The sequence below is a fragment of the Myotis lucifugus genome, unplaced genomic scaffold (genome assembly GCF_000147115.1).
Source record: "Myotis lucifugus unplaced genomic scaffold, Myoluc2.0 scaffold_139, whole genome shotgun sequence".
Lineage (NCBI taxonomy): Eukaryota > Metazoa > Chordata > Mammalia > Chiroptera > Vespertilionidae > Myotis > Myotis lucifugus.
In genome coordinates, this window is record NW_005871187.1 from 2345550 (window position 1) to 2366840 (window position 21291).

Genomic DNA, 21291 nt, shown 5'->3' on the forward strand with positions numbered 1-21291 from the left:
TCTCCCACTGCAGACAGAGCTGATTCTCACTGCCAATTGGCCTGGAGGTCATTGCTTCCCAGTGACACCTAGAACAAGCAAGGCATAACTACAACAAGACTGTGCACAAAGCCCACAACGGGGTGCACCAAGAGTGTCCACCTCAGGTAACTGGGGAGACTGAGCCACTGGGCCCCTCTAGGACACCTAGCACACAAAACCACTCTAGCAACACAGGGAAGCAGACAAAATGCGAAGACAAAGAAACAGGTCACAAATGACAGAAATGGAGGAAAGCAAACGACCCGCAGCGGCGCGGAGGTGAAGGATGCTGACCGGGAGGCCGGGAGCCCGGAGCGCGGTCGCGAGACCGGCGCCGAACCCTCGGACGCCCGCGACGGAGGCCCCCTGGACCCTCGGGTGGGCGGCGGGCGGTCACCGTCCTGGCGCTCTCTCGTATCCTTCCTTCCCAGCCGCGCGGCCGCCGGGGCGGCGTGTTGGCCGCGGGCCCATCTTTCCCCGTTAGATTCCCTCTCCCGGGGGCGCTGGGTGACGGAAGCTAGCAGTCATCCCGGGGGGGACCTTCGCTTTAGCTCCGTCGCTGCTCCCCCTTAGACCTGAGATGACACCGTTTTACCCTTGACCGCCTCCCCCGCCGCCGCCTCGTTCTCCCGCCCCCATTCCTCAACTTGGGTGTAAAGTTGTTGCGAGTTTTAAAATGCAGGCACGGCGTGTGCCGCGGAGATTGTGTTCTTGCCTTCCAGGATTACGTCCTTTACTTGGTGGTATTCTCCTCCTGATCCCTCATGCTACTTGGAGAGAAGACTTCCACAAATAAGTAAAAATGTTTTGCCATGTTGCATGTTTGAACAGTCCACCTAACGCGCCGCTAATTCATTCACCAGAGCTGCGCCGTGGGGAGTTTTGTTGTTTTGTTTTGTTTTGTTTTGTTTCCCATCCCCTGCCCCGTCCGTTGTCGGAGCGACAGCGCAGCGAGCGGGAGAAGCCAAGGGCCGGGTGCTTCCTGCCGGCTCCTCTCCGACCTCCCCGGGGAGGGGGCCGAGCCCGCCGGGAGGTGGCTGTGGGTTGCGTTGTAGAAAATCTAAAGAGTGCGAGTTTTCTTTTCAGAGTATGTACGTCGTGTTTATTCCTTTTGGAGGATATTGTGAGAATTAGCATTTCACCGTTGTGCTCTCAAAGGCCTTGGCTGGCAGGGATGGTGTTGCAGCAGCAGCATCTTCATTTTTGTCGGAAAGTGGAGTGCCTCCTCTTTGCAAGTTAACCCCGGGTTACCCACGTTGTCTGCCACTACTTCTGGGAGGCTGCACCTTTACCAGCAAGTCGGCGCGTTTAACCGAGGGCCTGCTCTTGGCAGACTCTGTTCTGGGTCCTGGGGATCTTGGTGAAAACACCTCTCCTCTGATGGTGCTTTCCTCCAGCTTCTGCCCTTCCGTCTTTTCCTTCTTTGGCTAAGTTCCGACAATGGTAGCCGGCAGTAGCACCTTCTGGTTCCGCTTATCTATTCACTATTCACCCTACTCACTTTGGCCTTGGCTTTGCTACTCCCCAAAATCGGTCCCCGCAAAGATGTGTTCTGGAATAAGCAGTATTGTTTTCATCAGGGATTTGATTCTGATTGTGTTTTCTTGAACACTGAACTCCTATTACAAAGACTCTGATTTATCTCTAAATTTAGGGAAGCATTGACAATGACTCATTGACAGAGTGTGTAGTTCCATCATTTTCATTAATGAAATAGTCGTAGGCTGAATTCTTTTCATTTTATGTAGCATGGATGTTGATACATATATCATAGAAATTCAGCTGTACCTCAAATGAACAAAACCAAAAAGACCTAATTCCAGAATTGTAATGATAGCTTTCTTAAAGACATATATTACTAAAAATATACTTCAATACTAAATGTATTTATAACATATGGTTAAATTTTTTAAAGCTGTAAATGATCATTTTAATAGATGCCCAGGGTGCTTTGACAAAACCCAGTAATGTTTGCTAGTATGTATATATACACACATACATATATAAACATGTGCCTACATATATATTTTGCTAGTATATATAAAATACATAGTGTGTATATATATTTAAATTGGAATAAAGGAATTCTTTTTTAATATCACGAAGACTGACACTAAATCAAGAATATGTTACTAATTAAAGAAACACTTAAGCATCCTTTATAAATATTAATTTGTATTTTCTTAGTGTCTGTAATGCTCACATCTATTTGAATGAATGACAGAAAAAAACTGAAAGACCTGTCATCTTAAAAAAAATTAACTAACTTGGTAAAATTTCCACAGGTGATTTTCAAATATGAAGTCAGTACTGAGCGACATCCAGCTTTCTATTTGTCAAAATTTCTTTACTCTAAATGCATTTTCCTAATTATAATTAGCTGAAGTGAATTGTCTCATGTCCCCTTCACACTGAGCTTCTTCTTTTCTCATAAGTATCTCCACTCTTTTTCCCTTCCATTTTTATCCTAGACCCACTTTGTCTCTCTTTCTTCTCTACCCAATTTATACCCTATTCTTGATTACCTGCACATATTCTCTCACTAACATCCTTAGTTCTTTGCACCCTGAAAGGATGAGTTAGTCAAGCATGTGCTAAGAGATAATGGCATGATATATCATGGCATGTTCTGTTCATAAGTATCCTTGTGTGGCTGGACATAGGATTCATGCAGGGAACTATTGAGGAATAATGTTGAAATGTTAGAAAGTTTTATATTCCAAGAAATTTGGAATTTGTCATAAAGATGATAGGAACTTTGGAGAGCAACAAAGAATGAAAAAACTAATCAGATTTGCAATTAGCTAGCTTTTGCTAGCGTTTCAAAGGGAAGTTAACAAGTTTATTTTTTTAATATATTTTTATTGATATCAGAGAGAAACAGGAGGGAGAGAGGGATAGAAACATCAGTGATTAGAATCATCAATTGGCTGCCTCCTGCACACCCGCTACTAGGGATTGAGCCCCAAACCCAGGCATGTGCCCTGACCAGGAATCACACCATGACCACCTGGTTCATACGTCAACACTCAACCACTGAGCCGCACAGGCCGGCAGGATGACAAGTTTAGAAGTAAAGAGATGAGTTAGAAGATTACTGAGTGAGTCCAGGCAAGAGATTTAGAATGCCTGAGCCAAGGCTATGGAAGGGGTTACAGAGAAAAAGTTTTAATCAGGAAACCTCTAATACATTTGGCAGTAATATAGCTTGTATGATACATAGTTGTTTTTATGGTAACATATTTAAAATAACTGTAAATGAGCTCTAATTGGAGAAAGACTAAATTGGGAGAGATGAGGATGAGGTGGAGTAGATTAGACTATGTTTTTAAATTCTTATGTGTTACTTAATTCTACAACCCATATTATTCTTGGTTGGTTGGTTTTTTAATGTTAAGTACATAAAAATTATTTTCCTTTGAACAGGTATTTAACAGTGATTCTTTTTTTTATATATATTTTATTGATTTTTCACAGAGAGGAAGGGAGAGAGACAGAGAGTTAGAAACATCGATGAGAGAGAAACATCGATCAGCTGCCTCCTTCACATCCCCTACTGGGTATGTGCCCGCAACCCAGGTACATGCCCTTGACCGGAATCGAACCTGGGACATTTCAGTCCGCAGGCCGACGCTCTATTCACTGAGCCAAACCGGTTTCGGCAACAGTAATTCTTATGAAAATATTTTACCTATATATTACAGCTTATAAGAAAAACAAAAGTTTAACTAACCATCTAATATTTTCTAAACTTGAAGAGCATACTTTGAAAAAATGCAAAGGCAGCAGCATTCTTTATAATTTAGCAGGCAAAATTGTGTACATAATACACTTTTTATATCGTAATATATAAAAACCCTAGGTCCGTCACATCCACAACGATCAGGAGGCTTGACCAACTGGAAGTCAGTCCTACAGTCAGAGCTGGATTGCCACGGCAATCCAGCGCTGACTGCTAGGGCTGCAGGCACAGTTACCCAGCACTGACTGCTGAGGAGGCTGCGAATCAGGGCCAGAGAGAGCCCTGAAGAGAGAAGCAGGGTCTGATCCATAGCTTCTGTGGCAGCTGTTGATCAGCACTTGCCTCTCTCTTTAGCTTTGGGCCTGGTCAGCAGCTGTGCCTCCATTTCTATCCAGGCTTCCAGGGGGCTGCTCATCAGCCCAGCCTCTCTGATCAGGCCCTGTTGATAGGTCCAGAGACACTGACTGGCATAGAAGCCAATCAGAACAAAATCTGGGTCAACTGTGAGGAGCTCTCTGATCAGGCCCTGTTGATAGGCCCAGAGATGCTGACTGGCATAGAAACCAACTAATCAGAACCAAATTGGCCAGCAGAGGAGGGCAGTTGGGGGTGAGATCAGGCCTGCAGGGGAGGGCAGTTGGAGGGGACCAGGCTGGCGGGAGGGCAGTTTGGGGGGACAAGGCCAGCAGGGAAGGGCAGTTAGGGGCAATCAGGCCAGCAGGGGAGAGCGGTTGGGGGTGAGATCAGACTGGCAGGGGAGCAGTTAGGTGTTAATCAGGCCAGCAGGGGAGAGGTTAGGGGGTGATCAGGCTGGCAGGCAGAAGTGGTTAGGGGCAATCAGGCAGGCAGGCGAGTGGTTAGGAGCAAGCAATCCCAAATTGTGAGAGGGATATCCGACTGCCGGTTTAGGCCCACAGGGATCGGGCCTAAACCAGCAGTCGGACATCCCCCGAGGGGTCCCAGATTGGAGAGGGTGCAGGCTGGGCTGAGGGACACCTCCCCCAGAGCACTGCAGTGATGGCAAACCTATGACACGCATGTCAGAGGTGACACACGAACTCATTTTTTTGGTTGATTTTTCTTTGTTAAATGGCATTTAAATATATAAAATAAATATCAAAAATATAAATTTTTGTTTTACTATTTTTGCAAATATCAAAAAATTTCTATATGTGACACAGCACCAGAGTTAAGTTAGGGTTTTTCAAAATGCTGACACGCCGAGCTCAAAAGGTTCGCCATCACTGCTCTAGTGTATATATAAAAAATATTTATACATGTATATATGGAGAGAGTCCTTTGATTAAATTTAAGAATATATATAATTGTCAGAACCTTAGAAACATTACAATTGTGGTTTTCTTTAAGTTCTTATGATGAGATCTCAAACTTATTCAACAGAGAACAGAATTGGCTTGCTTCACTCAAGCCAAAGCAACTTCTCCCACTGACCCCCCTTACTGTTGCTCTTGTGTGCCCTGAAAGGAGCTAGCACTTTCCTCCTGTGACTTTCAGTAGCTAGCTGTCTTGTTGAAGTCCGACTCCTAATAAAATACTATATTAGAGAACAAGATAAGTCTTTAGGTATTTCTGTGCTAGCAAAGAACAAGATGTCCTTCTCTTTGTTTCATTTTTATAAGTCCTTCAAGAGAAACTTTAAGTAAAAGTGTGTGTGGGTGTGTGTGTGTGTAGGTAGGTATATGTTTGTGTTGAGGTGGTGCAAAATTTTATAATGAAGAAAAAATAAATTATTGTCAATGGTATAAAGATGGTTAAATAGCAATATCATTGAAAATTAATAAGCTCCCATTAGCAAAGTTTCAAACACCCAAAAGTTCAAATAAACATGATTGTTTTGAATTATATAATAAAGTTTTTATAATATTAATACTGAAAGGATCCTGAAATCTACTGAAAAGTATAATTGATATACTATCTATTAGTAAAATATAACCTTCATTTTCCTACATATATGCCTAAGATAGTAATTTGTTCATCATCACTCAAACATCTGTGTAATAAATGAAATGATATGCAGTCTCCTTATCTGAGCTCATGATGTCTAAAAGTGATCTCCCACCCCTCTCCCTCAGGGAAAGTGAGATCTAGCTTCAATTCTAATACCAAGTCAGAATTTTTTTTACATAAAAAATTTTCTGGTCATATACTGACACTAATGTGTACACATACTAATTGTTCCCACAAAAAAAAACATGATGTCATTAGTATGAGGCTGTAATTGTATTTATCATATAGCATTGACGCTCACCCACTAAAAACATAAACCATCTCCTTAACTTTATTTATCATTAGAGATATGAAAACCCATCTAGAGAAAAATTTAGAAGAAGAGCGTCAAATATTACTGCAGCAACAAAAAATATTTCGAAATCGAGCACGTAAATATTTCGTGGAGTCAAACCGGAGAAAAAAGTAAGTAATTGTATTTTATTCAGAGTGTAGAAATTCAGTCTTTATAAAATAATAGTTCTTCTACTTTGTAGCATTTTATGAGCCTAAGTCATGACAACGCTTTATCTGTAAAACATTAATCAAGATTTAGGTGGCTTTGTACATTTCATAATTGTTTTTCTGCCTAAAGCACAAACATGGTGATGTAATATCTAGATTACTGACTCTGACCATAATCATCTTTTCTTGTCATAGAACTTGATTACAGTGTCATATGCACTTCTTAAAATGACTAAAATGTATTCTTTATTTTTATATAATTTCATGATAAATTTAAAAATTACCAATTAATATTTTGTCTCTAATAGAATATAATTTTATTTTAATTTATTATTCACTTCTATATACTTTTTCTGTAAGAGCTATTCTCAGAAATATGATAATGGTGGAAATGTGATAAAAGAATTTTATAAATGACTGCCATAAAGGGTTTTCTAGTATAAGCTGGAAAGTAAAATAAAACCATCCAATCACTGCTTAACATTTTTCAAAATTTGTTTGAATTATTGGATTTTCTTAACATACAGTAAGTAAGCCATTTTTTATTATTGTTTTTGCTACCTTCTCTATATTCCTACAATACCCAAATGGCAGAAAAGCACTGGAGTTTATTAACTACATCATTAAGTATATGTTTCAAGTCCCATTTCAGAAATACAAAATTGTTTGCTTATAATTTGTTTTTCTGGCATATGTTTCTTTGTATATTAACTCTTTCATTGCCTGGTGTACTTAAAATTATTTAATAAAACTTGTTTTTGTTTTGTATATGTGTACTTCTGTTTTTCTCCTATCTTTTAGCTCCTGAAACTTACAAAAGGTGCATGATAAATGTTCAATAAAGATGAATAAAAGGGTCATGGGCTTTAGAGTCAGAGATCTAGGTTAAAGTCCTAGCTTCGTGAGTTAGAGGAAGTTATTTAATCTCTTTAAGTCTCAGTTTCTCATTTATTATTTGAATTAATACCATCTATTTCAAGGGATTGTTATGTAGAACAAAAAAGGTAATATTATAGAGGAATCGTTGAGAACACAAATACTAGTAAAAGTAATTATCATGGTGTCTGTCACATAGTGCTTCTTTCCTGTTAAGCTTAGTTATTTTGTTGATTAATAAATTAACATTTGTCCATTGTGTTTTCTAATAGTTGACTTGCTCTGTGAAATAGCAGGCTTTATATGTGGATTTGATTTTTTTATTTTAAATATGTTTTTATTGATTTCAGAGAGAGGAAGGGAGAGGGAGAAATAAAAACATCAATGATGAAAGAGGATCATCAATTGGCTGCTTCTGCACACCCCCTCCTGGGGATCGAGGCCACAGCCCGGGCATATGCCCTGACCAGGAATCAAACCGTGACTCCCTGGTCCATGGGTTGACACTCAACCATTGAGCCACACCAGCCAGGATGGATTTGATCTTTAAACTTCCTACCTGTCTTCTCTCATCAAACATTTATATAAATTTGTATGTGGGAAATATTGATTTAAAATTCTAAAAGGCAGAACATTTTCCAGTACAATTTCATTATTTGTTATTTTTCAGTTATACTACAATGCTATGTAAAGACATAAAAATTTATTTTTTAGCCTGGCCAGTGTGGTGCAGTGGTTGAGTGTGGACCTATGAACCAGGAGGTCACAGTGCGATTCCCGGTCAGGGTACATGCCTGGGTTTTGGGTTTGATCCCCAGTAGGGGGGCATGCATGAGGCAGCCAATCAATGATTCTCTCTCATTATTGATGTTTCTCTCTCTTTCACTCTCCTTTTGTCTCTGAGATCAATAAAAATATATTTTTAATTTCTTTCTTAAACATTAATCATTTGTATCTATATTTCACCTTTTATAAAGGGGGTCAAATTATGTACACACTAATGAATTTTAAAATATGTATCATTATGGTCTTTTTGGCCTTCCTATTATCTATCCATTTATGCTTTACATCATCTAAGTTCATACTGTCCACTCACATTATGGTCACCAATTTGCGAGGGGAGGGGGGGGTTAAGTATTTTTTTCTAGAGACAGTCTACTTTCATTATTTGTCAGTTATACTTTGACATTGTCAGTGCTATCCCTAGTAGTATTCAAAGGACAATGTTCATAGTACCAAGTGCTATTTATTTCCATTAATTGCTAAAAAAAAATCTCACTCATTTGATTTTTTTACTCCTTTTTTCTTTGCCAGTATTTTTCTTGAATGTTTTTACCATATTCTCATGGTTTCCACTCTCATATTCAGTGTCTATACAATGGAGTCCTTGTTTCCCTTGAGTCTGCAGGCTGACGCTCTATCCACTGAGCCAAACCGGTTGGGGCTCTTGTTTCCCTTTAAGACCTCTTCCCTTCATCAATAGGTACTGGTTACCTTTTAGGCCTAATGCACACTGGCATCCTGGGACTTCCCTTTACTGCTCTTAAGAGTTGGAGCCACAGTTTCTTGCCTCTCATAGCATTCTTGTTTTCATTTTGTTTTATATCATTAGTTTGCTGGAGCACATCCTCAAGCAACTTTCTAAGAGGCTGCTTTGTAGACCAAGTGATTTTAAGATACACAGACACATAAAAGAACTAATTTATTTCCTACATTGTTTTTAATTTTAAATTTTAGAACTATCTTTTAGTAAATAAATGAACAGGCATCTATTCATTTAACATAGTTGATTACCAATGATTAAACATATTATCAGGGAAAAATATTTTATTTTACCATTAAACTTTAGAAATGGCAATAGATTAAATGTGACTTCATGAAGAAAAGGTATTGTAATAAATTTTAAAAAGTAAAAATTCCAAAAGGAGTCTTCATACATTTTTTAAACAATATGATGTAAGCTTATACAGATGATCAGAAAAATTTCTCTGTAACTAACTGTCAGAATAAGAGAGAAAAGGTCAGAATAGACAAAATAGCCCCCCCCCCAAAAAAAGAGAAGAGGAAACACTACCAAATAATAGATGAGGGACAAGCACTTGGGAAGAATCACTAAAATCTTACCTAATAATAGACAAACATGTAAATTGACCATACCTTCGCTACGCTAACCAGCCAATCAGGAGAGTATGCAAATTAACCCAACAAAAATGGCGGTTAATTTGCATATGTAGGCTCCAAGGGGCGGAGCAAAGACGGAAGACTGAAGGCGGCTCCAGCCAGGGTGAAGGCCTGGGTCCTGGGTGCCGGAGGAAAACCGGTGCCAGCAGCCAGGAGAAGGGAAGGCCTATTGCATGAATCTCTTCATGCAACAGGCCTCTAGTATATAATAAAAAAAGATTCCTTTAAATATCCTAAAGGCATAAAAAACTACCTAGAGAATCATGAAATGAATTATTTTGTGAACATGAAGTAGAGGATAGCTGCATTACCTATTAGAATGACAAAGTTTGGAGTTGCCCATAAAGCGGGAAAAAATGTACCCTTATAATAAATAGGAAGGAATTATACTTTAAACAATAAGTCATATTTGTCAAACCACCATAAATGAATATATGGTATAAGCTAAAAAATATAAATTGATTCAAATAAATTTAGATATCATAGGTTTAAATATCTGTGAGTATATTATTGATAATATATTAAAGAAAAACTTTTCTGCCCAATCTAAAGAAATTAAACTCTATCCTTAGGACTCTGAGATGCTGTTGAAATAGTAAAATAGAAATGTCATGATCAAATTTATATTTTAGCTCATTATAGTAACGAGATGGAGGATGACTTGAAGCATAGGCTATAGGCAAAAAGAAGAGGCAAAAAGCTGTTATAGTGATCTGAGGTAGAGTTGGGTTTGAGTAGATAGAGTCAAAAGGAGTCAAAGATCAATTATGGGTGGTGCATGAACAGCATTATCATAAATGGAATACTTATAGATTATACAAACTTTATTTTAACATTTTAATATAAATCTTTTAAAATTACAATGTATATTTCTATAATCTTTTATACAGATTATGATAAATGTAGTTTGATCTTTTCTTCTTGCACTGATACTCATTATTGTGAGGATCAAATATTCTGCTCTGTTATATTACTAGTATTGTCTTGCCCTTGAGCTGTTAAGCTTTTTTAGTTTACAATAGCCGCCTCTGACAGGTACTCTTGGTGAATTCTTTTAATCAAAAATTTTCTCCCTCTGTCCTGGCCAGTTTATTAGAACAGCATCCTGTTCACCAAAAAGGTGGCCAGTTTAATTTCTGGTGAGGGCACATAGCCAGCTTGCAGGTTCAATCCCCATCAGGACATGTACAACAGGAGGCAACCAAGCGATGTTTCTCACGTCCAAGATTCATTCATATTCTCTCTCTCTCTCTCTCTCTCTCTCTCTCTCTCTCTCTCTCTCTCCCTCCCTCCCTTCCTGTCTCTAATATCAATTTTAAATAATTTTAAATTTTTCTCCATTAGCTGTAATTTTTAAAATTAAAGTCTTTATTTTAAGATAATTGTAGATTCACATGCAGTTTTTAAAAATAATATTGTAAGATCCCATAATAACCTTTATTCAATGTTTCAGAATGGTGAAATCTTGCAAAACCTATAGCTCAGTCTCACAACCAGGATGATGACATTTATACATAGTCAAGATACAGTACATTTCCATCACCACTAAGATTCTGCACATTGTCCTTTTATAGCCAAACCTACTTCCCTCCCACACCACTCCCCTGGAAATCACTCATCTGTTCTCATTTCTAGAGGTTATATAAATGGGATTATACTGTGTGTAACCTTTCAGATTGGCTTTTCTTACTCAACACAATTCCCTGGGATTCATCCAGGTAGTTATTTCTTTTATTTTTTTCTCCTTAAATATATTTTTTATTTCAGAGATGAAGGGAGAGGGAGAGAGAGATAGAAACATCAATGATAAGAGAATCATTGATCAGCTGCCTCCTGCATGCCCCCTACTGAGGCTGGAGCCCACAATCCAGGCATGTGCCCTGACTGGGGATCGAACCGTGACCTTCAGTTTCATAGGTCAATGCTCAACCACTGAGCCACACCGGCCAGGCAGTAATTCATTCTTTTTTATTGTTCAGTTTTAATCCATGATATAGATGGACTGTAGTTTATTTAACTATTTGCCCATTGTAGGACATCTAGGTAATTTCCAGTTTGGGGTTACAGTGAATAAAGCTGCTATAAAGATTCATGGATAGTTTTTTGTGTGAACACAAGGTTTTATATCTCTGGGATAACCAAGAATACAGTGGTGGTATGTTTAGTGTTGTAAGAAAATGCCAAACTGTTTTTTCAGTGTGACTGAACTCACCAGCAGTATAAGAGTCATCCAGTTTTCTAATCTTCACTAGCATTAGTGTTGTCTACTTTTTATTTTAACCATTCTTATAAGTGTGCAGTAATATCTCATTATGGTTTTAACATTCATTTCCCCAATGATTAGTGAAACAATATCTTTTCATGTACTTATTTGCCATCTGCCTATTCTCTTTTAATGAAATTTCTCTTAACATCTTTTATCTATTTTCTAGTTAAATTATTTGCTTTTTTACAGTTGAGTTTTGATAGCTCTATATATTCTAGATACTAGTCCTTTGTCAGATAAGTGGTTTGCAAATATTTTCTACTGTGCTAACGCTTATCTTTTTATATTCTTAATTTGGTTTTTCTCAGAGCAAAAGTTTTTAATTTTTAGGAAGTCTAGTTTATCAATTTTTATTTTTATAGATTATACTTTTGATTTCAAGTCTGAGCTCTTTGCTTGGCCCTGGATCCTGAAGATTTTCTACTATGTTTTTTCCTAGAAGTTTTATAAACTTTTTATAGCTTATCCTATATAATAAAGAGGTAATATGCAAATTGACCCTCACACCCTCACAAGATGGCGGCCTACAACCAGGCTGGCAGGGTGGTTAGTGAGGGATGACCAAACAACTGAACAAGCAGGCTGCATGGGGCGACCAGGCCAGCAGGGGGATCAGTGAGGGACGACCAAATGACTGAACAAGCAGGCTGTATGAGGCAACCAGGCCGGCAGTGGGGGGGTCCGTGAGGGGCAACCAGGCCGGCAGTGGGGGCCTCTTGGGGGCAACCAGGCCAGCAGGGGGCCCATTTGAGGTGACCAGGCTGGTGGAGGGTACAGTTGGGGGCAGCCAGGCTGGCAGGAGGGGCAGTTGTGGGTGATTAGGCTGCTGGAGGGCAGTGAGGGGCGACCAGGCCGGCAGAGGGGGCAGTTAGGGGCAATCAGCCCGGCACGCAAAGGCAATGAGGGGCGATCAGCCAGCGGGGGGGGGGGGGGGGAGGCAGTTAGGGCAACCAGGCAAGCAGGCAGGTGAGCGATTAGGAGCCAGTGGTCCAGGATTGTGAGAGGAATATCCAACTGCCAGTTTAGACCCGATCCCTGGGATCAGGCCTAAACCGGCAGTCGGACATCTCCCAGGAGGTCCCAGATTGGAGAGGGTGCAGGCTGGGTTGAGGGGAGCCCCCCACCATGCACAAATTTCATGCACCAGGCTTCTAGTAGGTTTATAAACTATATAAAGTTTATAGTTTCATAGTGATATATTTTAATTTAACTTTTATATAAGGTATGAGACTTAGGTCAAGGTTTTTTGTTTTGTTTTGTTTTGTCTATGGATATCCAGTTAGTCTAGCATCATTTGTTGGAAAAGCTATCTTTCCTCCATGAATTCTTTTTGCACCTTTTCAAAAACCAGCTGAGCATATTTGTGTGGGTTTAGGTCTGGGTTCTCCATTCTGTTAATTTTTATGTCTATCCCTCTACCAATACTACACAATTTTGATTTTATATATATATATAGTAAATCTTCAAATACAATAGACTGATTCCTCCCACTTTATTCCTCTTTTTCAAAATTGGTTTAGGTATTCTCATTTGTTTGCCTTTCATATAAAATTTAGAATAATCTTGTCAGTACTTGCAAAAAGTATTGCCTAGATGTTTCTAGAAATTCCATTATTACCTATATATCTATGTGGTGTAGGGAGGACTGACATCTTTTCTATGTTTTCTCCTAATAAATCTACTGAGTTTTCATTTCAGTTGTATTTTTTAAGTTTTTAAATTTCCATTTGGGTAGTCTTTATATATTCTATTTATTTTTGAGACCTATTTTTTTCATTTGCAAACATGTCCGTAGTTGTTCATTGAAGCATTTTTCTCATGCTTCAAAGATTTTATCAAGCATTTACAATTTTTGTCAGATAGTTCTAACATCTCTATCATCTTGATTTTGGCATCTTTAGATTATCTTTTTCATTCAGTTTTAGATCTTCCTAGTTCTTGGAATGACAAGTGATTTTCTTTTGAAATCTAGACTCTTGGGCTTATTTAAACCTTCAGCTTTAGCTGGCTGTCTTTGGCACTGTGCCAACATAGAGAGAGAGATTAGGAGAAACCACCTCATTGCTAGGTTGGTTGGGGGAGGGGCTCTTTATTACTGCTGATCAGTAGTGGGAGTGCTAGCTCTTCTCAGGTCTCCATTGACACCCTGGTGGGAATATTCTCATTTTAAAATGTAATATTTTATTCTTAAAAACATTTTTTCTCCAATTGCATTTTTTAATTTGAAACAGTGCTAGTTTATCATATTTTAAAATTTCTTTAATTTCTAATTATCTCAAAAAAATAATTGAATTTTAAACTTAAATATGATCATATGTCCAGACAGTTGTAACTACCTAAATCTGAAATGTGGCTTCATCCACAAAGAAAAAAATGCATCACAAATGGCCAGCTCTCCAGTCCTGCCTGTGTCTCCTATGACCTTGAGTACTCTTAATACTGCTTGAGTTCTATTGTCAAAGAAAGTTGTGGCCATGATGGTTATTTCTGTGGTATCAGTTGTCACTTCCCCTCTTTCATTTTTAATTTTATTTATTTGGGTCCTTTCTCTTTTTTTTCCTTCATGAGTCTGGTTAAAGGTTTATCAATCTGGTTTGTCTTTTCAAAGAACTAGCTCTTAATTTCATTGATCTTTTGTATTATTCTTCTAGACTCTATTGTGTTTATTTTCATTGTGATCTTTATATTTCTTTTCTTTTATTCACTTTGGGCTTTGTTTTTTTATCTTTTTCTAGTTTCTTTACATGTAAGATTAGATTGTTTATTTGAGATTTTTCTTGTTTCTTGAGGTAGGCCTGTATTGCTATGAATTTTCCTCCTAGGACTGCTTTTACTGTGTCCCATAGATTTGGGGTTGTTGTATTTTCATTTTCATTTGTCTTAAGGTATCTTTTTTGTTTTGTTTTGTTAATCCCAAGGATATTTTCCCATGGATTTTTAGAGAGAATAGAAGGAAGGGGGAGAGGTACAGAGAGAGAAACATCATTGATGTGAGAGAGACACATTGATTGGTTGCCTCCTGCATGTGCCCCAACCAGGGCCAGGATCGAACCTGCAAACAAGGTATGTGCTCTTGACCGGAATCAAACCCAGGACCCTTCAGTCTGCGGGCTGACACTCTATCCACTGAGCCAAACTGGCTAAAGGGGCTCAAAGTATCTTTTGATTTCTTCCTTAATCTCATTGTTAACCCATTTATTGCTTAGTAGTATGTTTTTTAACCTTCATTTGAGTGCTTTTCCGTTTTATTCTTGTAATTGATTTATAGTTTCCTACCATTGTAGTCGAAAAAGATGTTTGATATTACAGTCTTCTTAAATTTCTTGAGACTTGTTTTGTGTCCTAACATGTGGTCTATCCTGGAAAATTTTCCATGTGAACTTGAAAAGAATGTATATTCTGGGGCTTTGAGTGAAATACTCAAAAGTATCAATTAAATTCATCTAGTAGAATATGTTATTTAAGGCTGCTATTCCCTTGTTGATTTTCTGTTTGAAAGATCTATCCATGATATCAATGGTATTTTAAAGTCCCATAATATAATTGTATTACTGTCAATCTCTTTCTTTATGTCTATCAATATTTGCTTTGTATATTTAGATGCTCCTATGTTGGGTGCATAAATGTTTACAACAGTTATATCCTTTTGTTGCAATGATCTCTTTATCATTTGGTATTATCTTTGTCTTTTATTATAACCTTTGTTTTAAAGTCTATTTTGTGTGATATAAATAGTGATACCCAGCTTTTTTATTTCCAATTGCATAAAATATCTTTTTCTATCCCTTTATTTTTAGGCTATACGTATCTTTTTATCTGAATTGGGTCTATTGTAGACAGCATATATATGGATGTTGTTTTCTTATTCATGCTACTACCCTATGTCTTTTGATTACTTATATTTAAAGTAATTATTGATGTATACACAGTTATTACCAGTTTATTATTCATATTTATGTTCCTTTTTTTCATCTTCCTCTTCTTTAAAAAGTCCCTTCAATGTTTTTTGTAATAATAGTTTGGTGGTGATAAACTTCTTTAGCTTTTTTTGGTCTGGGAAGTTCAATTTAAATGATAGCCTTGCTGGGTAGAGTAGTCTTAGTTGTAGGTCTCTGGGTTTCATCACTTTGAATATGTCATCCCAATCCCTTCTGGCCTGTAAAAGTTCTGCTAAGAAATCAGCTGATAGTCATATTAGAGGTCCCTTGTAGTTAACTGTCTTTCTCTTGGTGATTTTAAGATTCTCTTTTTGTCTTTAACCTTTCCCATTTTAATTATGATGTGTCTTGGTGTTGGTCTTTTTGGGTTCATCTTGTTTTGGACTCTTTGCTTCCTGAACTTATATGTCTTATTCCTTCACTGGGTTAAGGACGTTTTTCAGTACTTCTTCAAATAGGTACTCGATCCCTTGCTCTCTCTCTTTTCCTTCTGGTACCCCTATGATGAAGATGTTCTTACACTTGATGTTTTCCAAGAGGTCCTTTAAACCAGCGGTCGCCAACTGGTGGTCCGTGAGGTCTGAAAGGTTGGCGACTGCTGCTTTAAACAATCCTCATTTTTTAATTCTTTTTTCTTTTGGCTTCTCTGATTAGGTGTTTTCTGCTGCCTTATCTTCCAAATTGCCAATTCAGTCCTTTGCTTTATCTAATTTGATATTGATTTCCTTTTAATGTAGTGTTCATTTCAGTTATTGTATTCTACATTTCTGGCTGATTCTCTTTTTTATGGTTTTTTGTCCTTTTTATACTATTGAAGTTCTCACTAAGTTCGTTGAGCATTATTTTAACCATTGTTTTGAACTCTATATCTGGTAGATTACTTGCCTCCATTTCATTTCACTCTTTTTCTGGAGATTTCTCCTGTTCTTTCATTTGCAATGTTTCCTTTTCTCCCCATTTTGACTATCTCTCTGTGTTCATTTCTATATATTTTGTGGGTCTTTTATGTCTCCCATTCTTGGTATCATGGCTTTATGATGTAGGTGTTCTATGGGGCCAAGTGGTACATGTCCCTGATCACCTGAGCCAGGTGTTTCAGGAGTGTCCCTTTTGTGGGTTATGTCTGCTCTTCTTTTTGTTTTTCCTTGTTTGTCTTAATTTTTTCATTTGTTGCTTCCAGTTTTGTATTCCATATGAGTGAAAGTCATATGGTTCTTGACTTCTATATCTGATTTATTTCACTTAACATGATATTCTCAAGATCCATCCATGTTGCTGCAAATGGCAGTATTTTATCATTTTTATGGTTGAATAATATTCCATTGTATATATGTACCACATCCTATGTATACCATCATCTATCCAAGGACACTTCAGTTGTTTCCATGTCTTAGTCACCATAAATAATGCTGCAATGAACATAGTGGAGCATCTATCTTCGCATATAGATACCAAATGTTTCTAACATTATTAGCTAAAAAAACTCTTTTCCTCATTGAATGGTTTTGGCACCCTTCTTGTAAAACATTTGACCTTGCAAAGGTTTATTTCTTGGCTCTATACTCCATTAGTCTATGCATCTATCTTTATGCCAGTACTACAATGCTTTGATTCCCATAGATGTTAGGAAGTTTTTAAATCAGAAAGTATAAGACTTTTGTCATTGTTCTTTTTCAATAAAATTTTGATTATTTGGGGTCCCTTGTGATTACATATGAATTTTAGGATGTATTTTTTATGTTTCTGAAAAAAAAAATCATTGGGATTTTGATAAGGATTGTCACTTTGGGTAGTATTGACATGTTGACAACATTAAGTCTGCCAATCCATTAACATGGGATGTCTTTCCATTTATTTTGTGTGTGTTTGTGTGTGTGTGTGTGTGTGTGTGTGTATGTTTTAATTTCTTTCAGCAGTGTTTTGTAGCTTCAGTATACAAGTCTCTCACAACCTTGGTTAAGTTTTTTTTCTAAGTATTTTATTCTTTCTGATGCTATTGTAAGTTGAATTTTTAAAATTTCCTTTCCAGATTGTTTGTTGTTAGTATACAAAAACACAACCGATTTTTGTATGTTGATTTTGTATCCTACTGTATTTGTTTAATTAGTTTTAACAGTGTTTTCATAGAATCTTCCAGTGCTGTGTTGAATCAAGTGGTGAAAGTAGGCTTCTTTGTCTTGACATGGAGGGATTATTTTTTTTTTTTTTTTTTTTTTTTTTTTTTTAATTGCTTTCAGTTTTTATTTATTTTTTTTTTTTTATTTTTTTATTTATTTTTTTTTTTTTATTGCTTAAATTATTACAAAGAGTATTACATATGTCTCCTTTTTTTTTTTTTCCCTGCCCTTGACAATCCCCCGGCTTCCCCTACCCCCCAGTGTCTTATGTCCATTGGTTATGCTCATATGCATGCATACAAGTCCTTTGGTTGATTTCTTACCCCCCCCCCTCCAGCCCCCCACCCTCCCCAGCCTTCCTGCTGTAGTTTAACAGTCTGTTTGAGGCAACTCTGCCTCTGTATCTATTATTGTTCAAGAGTTTATAAGGAGTTTGTTTGGAGAGGTAAAAATCTTCTCTCCCTCTTGTGGCACTACACTACAACCTCCTACTTACCACAGGGGTTAGACCACTTGAAGATCAATAGCCCTACTTCCCAGAAATATAGTTCTACAAATCTGAGTTATTTAGACTGGAATAATGCCCCAACCAGTGGATGCTTTGGAAAGATAGTTACTAGTAACCTATGACACTAAAAATCGTATAGATTAGTTCTAACCAACCACCCCTATCACCATGCATTTCAAGAGGCTTCTCTACCAGTGAGTTGCAGGCTTGCTTTTTTTATTTTTCTTATTATCCAGCAAATAATAATTGAAACACACACATATTTTTCAAAAATTAATTCTTTGGAACAGTTTAAAATACAGTTTAAATTAGATAACATAAACTTAAGTGCCCAGGGGCAATCAAAAAAAAATAAAATGTGAATGTTAAGAAAAATAGGGAATGGTAAGGATTACAGATAGGTGTTTATAGCCATAAGTGAATAAGAGTCCAGGGATGGCAAGTCTTCCACACTTTCAAGAGAGGTTAGAAATCAAGATTTTTATGTAAATTGTCTGGATTTTTAGCACAGTTCAGACTTAACATGGCAGTCAATTTTAAATTTTTGGTCTAAAAGAAAAAAAGAAATATACAGTATTTCCTTGACTGTCTTATAATTTGCAAGACTGCTTCTTTCACCAATGAATTAGTTCTTCACATTACAGAAAATAAGGTAGCTTTTAGAAAAGAATTTTTCTGCAGCAGAACTTGGGAGGTAGGAAATTAGAAATTATCCAGGTCAAAGAGAATTTGACCTGGATAAAGTTCTGAAATTACCACTTACAAAGCTATTTAAATTTTTGCCAATGGCTTTTTAAAAATGCTAGATGTGTTGTTTCTAAGTCAGTAAAATTTTTAAATATATAGGGTGCCCCAAAAATGTATACATACTTTAACAGCTGGTAGCTCAATTTTGATAATGAAATGTATTTTAATAAACACTGCTTTTATAATTATTCAAAGTGTGTGTATACATTTTTGAGACACCCTATATTACTAGTATATAATGCATTGTTTGAAACTATTTTCTGTGTTGAGATTTTTAAAACTTATTACCTAATTCTGCTTTCTTCTTTATGTTTATATTTAGATATTTTGAAGAGAAACAAAAAGAACGAGAAGAAAGAGAACGCCAAATTAGAGAACAAATACTTCAACAAAGAAAAGAGAAGTTTGAAGAAGTTACTGAAAATTTCCAGCGGGCCCATATCCCTCTTTCACAGCGGAGGAGAGCAGGTATCTTAATTTCTAGAATAATATGAGAACAAAAATGAAAGCTATAATCACATTTGACTTGAGTAGATGATAAAATAATAAAGAAACAAAGTAAAAATTTAAATTAAAAAGACTAGTATCCCGTTTTAAGTAATAAGACTTTAACCAAATGAAAAATTGCAATTTAATTTAGGTTTAATTTGGAGAATATTTTGTTGGCTGTATTAGTAAATTTTGAATTTTCACAAGTTTGATTCTACTTTATACTGGCTTAAATGTTTTGTTATTTTAAATTTGATCTAATAAATAGCTTTATAAAAGGAAAATTTAACATTTAGGTTCAGTAAATTAGTGTCACATTTATTCTGGCATTTATTCACATGTTACTCAAATTCATATTTGAAAGACTGGCAAAATAAAAGGAAAGTCTACACAGTGATCTAATCTAACAATCTAAGACCTGGAATCAATTAAGAATTTAAATGTGATTGTGGTTGATTCTTTGGTATCCATCTACATTTTTTATACCTTAAATAATAGCATGGAATTAACAACAAACTGTCAAAGCTTCAGAAAGAAAAGGGATAGGCAGCATCTTCATGTGTTCACCAAACATATGTTATACCTGGGCTAAGCACAACTATAGAGAAATCTAATTGTACTCTACCATTAAAGATCTCACAGCTTATTTTGGAGCTGAGAATAATATAAACATTGAAAATAAATATAGTGATAATTGCTATGGTAGCAGAATGTATTGTAAGAACATAGAACAAACACTAAACCTATACAGGAATATCAAGGGCATCATCCCTGGAAAAATAACTTAATTTTAACCTTAAAAAAATAAGCATTTTGCCAGGCAAGAGAAACCAAACCAAAAATTTAAAAAAAACTTCCCAGATAGAAGGAATAGTTTTTACAAATAAATTATGTATTGCAGTATATCTGAAGCATAGTATGGTGGAGAGGGGGAAGAGAAGAGAAGTGGTTTTGAGGCTAGAAAAATTTTAGTTGGAACCAATTCTCAAAGAGCACTGTATGCCATGGTAGGAATTTCATCTTTCTCCAAAATGCAATCACCTTAATGTATTTTAATTGAAATGCAAACCATTATTGTGCCAGTAAGAAATATTACTGTCTGTAAGGGCAACTAGTAATACTACTAAAAATAATAATAGCTTAAAGGTGAAAGGGATTCATTTTTCTCTTGTATATTATGAAAGCCTGAGGTTGTTTTGATGATTATGCAGTTTCACTAGTAACCCAGACTCCTTCTGTCCCTCAGCTCAACCATCCTTAGTATGTGGTTTATATCTTCACTCTCATAGTTACATGGTAGCTTCTGGAGCTCCAGCCATCATTTCAATGCTATTGGCAAGGAAGAAGGAAGAAATGTAAAGGCCAAAAGGCTAACCCTCTGAGCTACCTTTAAATTTTTTATATCTCCATCTGCAAGAGAGACTGAAAAAAAAATTATGTCTTTATATTGCCACCCCTAACAATATAGAGTCTATTGCCAAGGAAGAAAGGAAAAATTGATATTAGGAAGGAAATTAGGGGTCCCTGCTACAATTAGATTTATTTGTTAGAAAGATAATTACAGTTACCACATGGAAGATGGATTGAAGTAGAGACACTAAAATAGGTAGAGTACAGATTATTTTAATATTTGAGGCAAGAGATGCTAAGCTACTAAATTAAAGCACTTCACTGGATATGGTAATAAGAGGTAATATATTCAGGATATATAATCAGTACATTGAATTTGAGCCTCACATGACTCATTCAAATCGGGAAATCAAATCAGCAACTAGAAATATGGGCCTGAAATTTAAGAAAAAGATATGGAATTGAAATGTATATTTAAGAGTCACTACTGAGTAGATATATATAGTTGATAAATGAAGCCATAGGAAAGATAAGCTAAATAACAAAGTATAAACCAAAGACTGAGTATAGGGCCTAAAATAAAG

General features: G+C 36.7%; 1 protein-coding gene across 1 annotated transcript in view; it reads left to right on the forward strand.

The window, feature by feature from the left end:
- The first annotated feature begins 307 nt into the window (after positions 1-307).
- CEP126 (centrosomal protein 126) overlaps positions 308-21291 on the forward strand; it is a 66221-nt gene continuing 45237 nt past the window's right edge. The window contains 5 exon segments of the mRNA XM_023758844.1: positions 308-341; positions 344-435; positions 1180-1404; positions 6048-6196; positions 19191-19336. Of these exon segments, the coding sequence (XP_023614612.1) occupies positions 308-341; positions 344-435; positions 1180-1404; positions 6048-6196; positions 19191-19336 (646 nt within the window).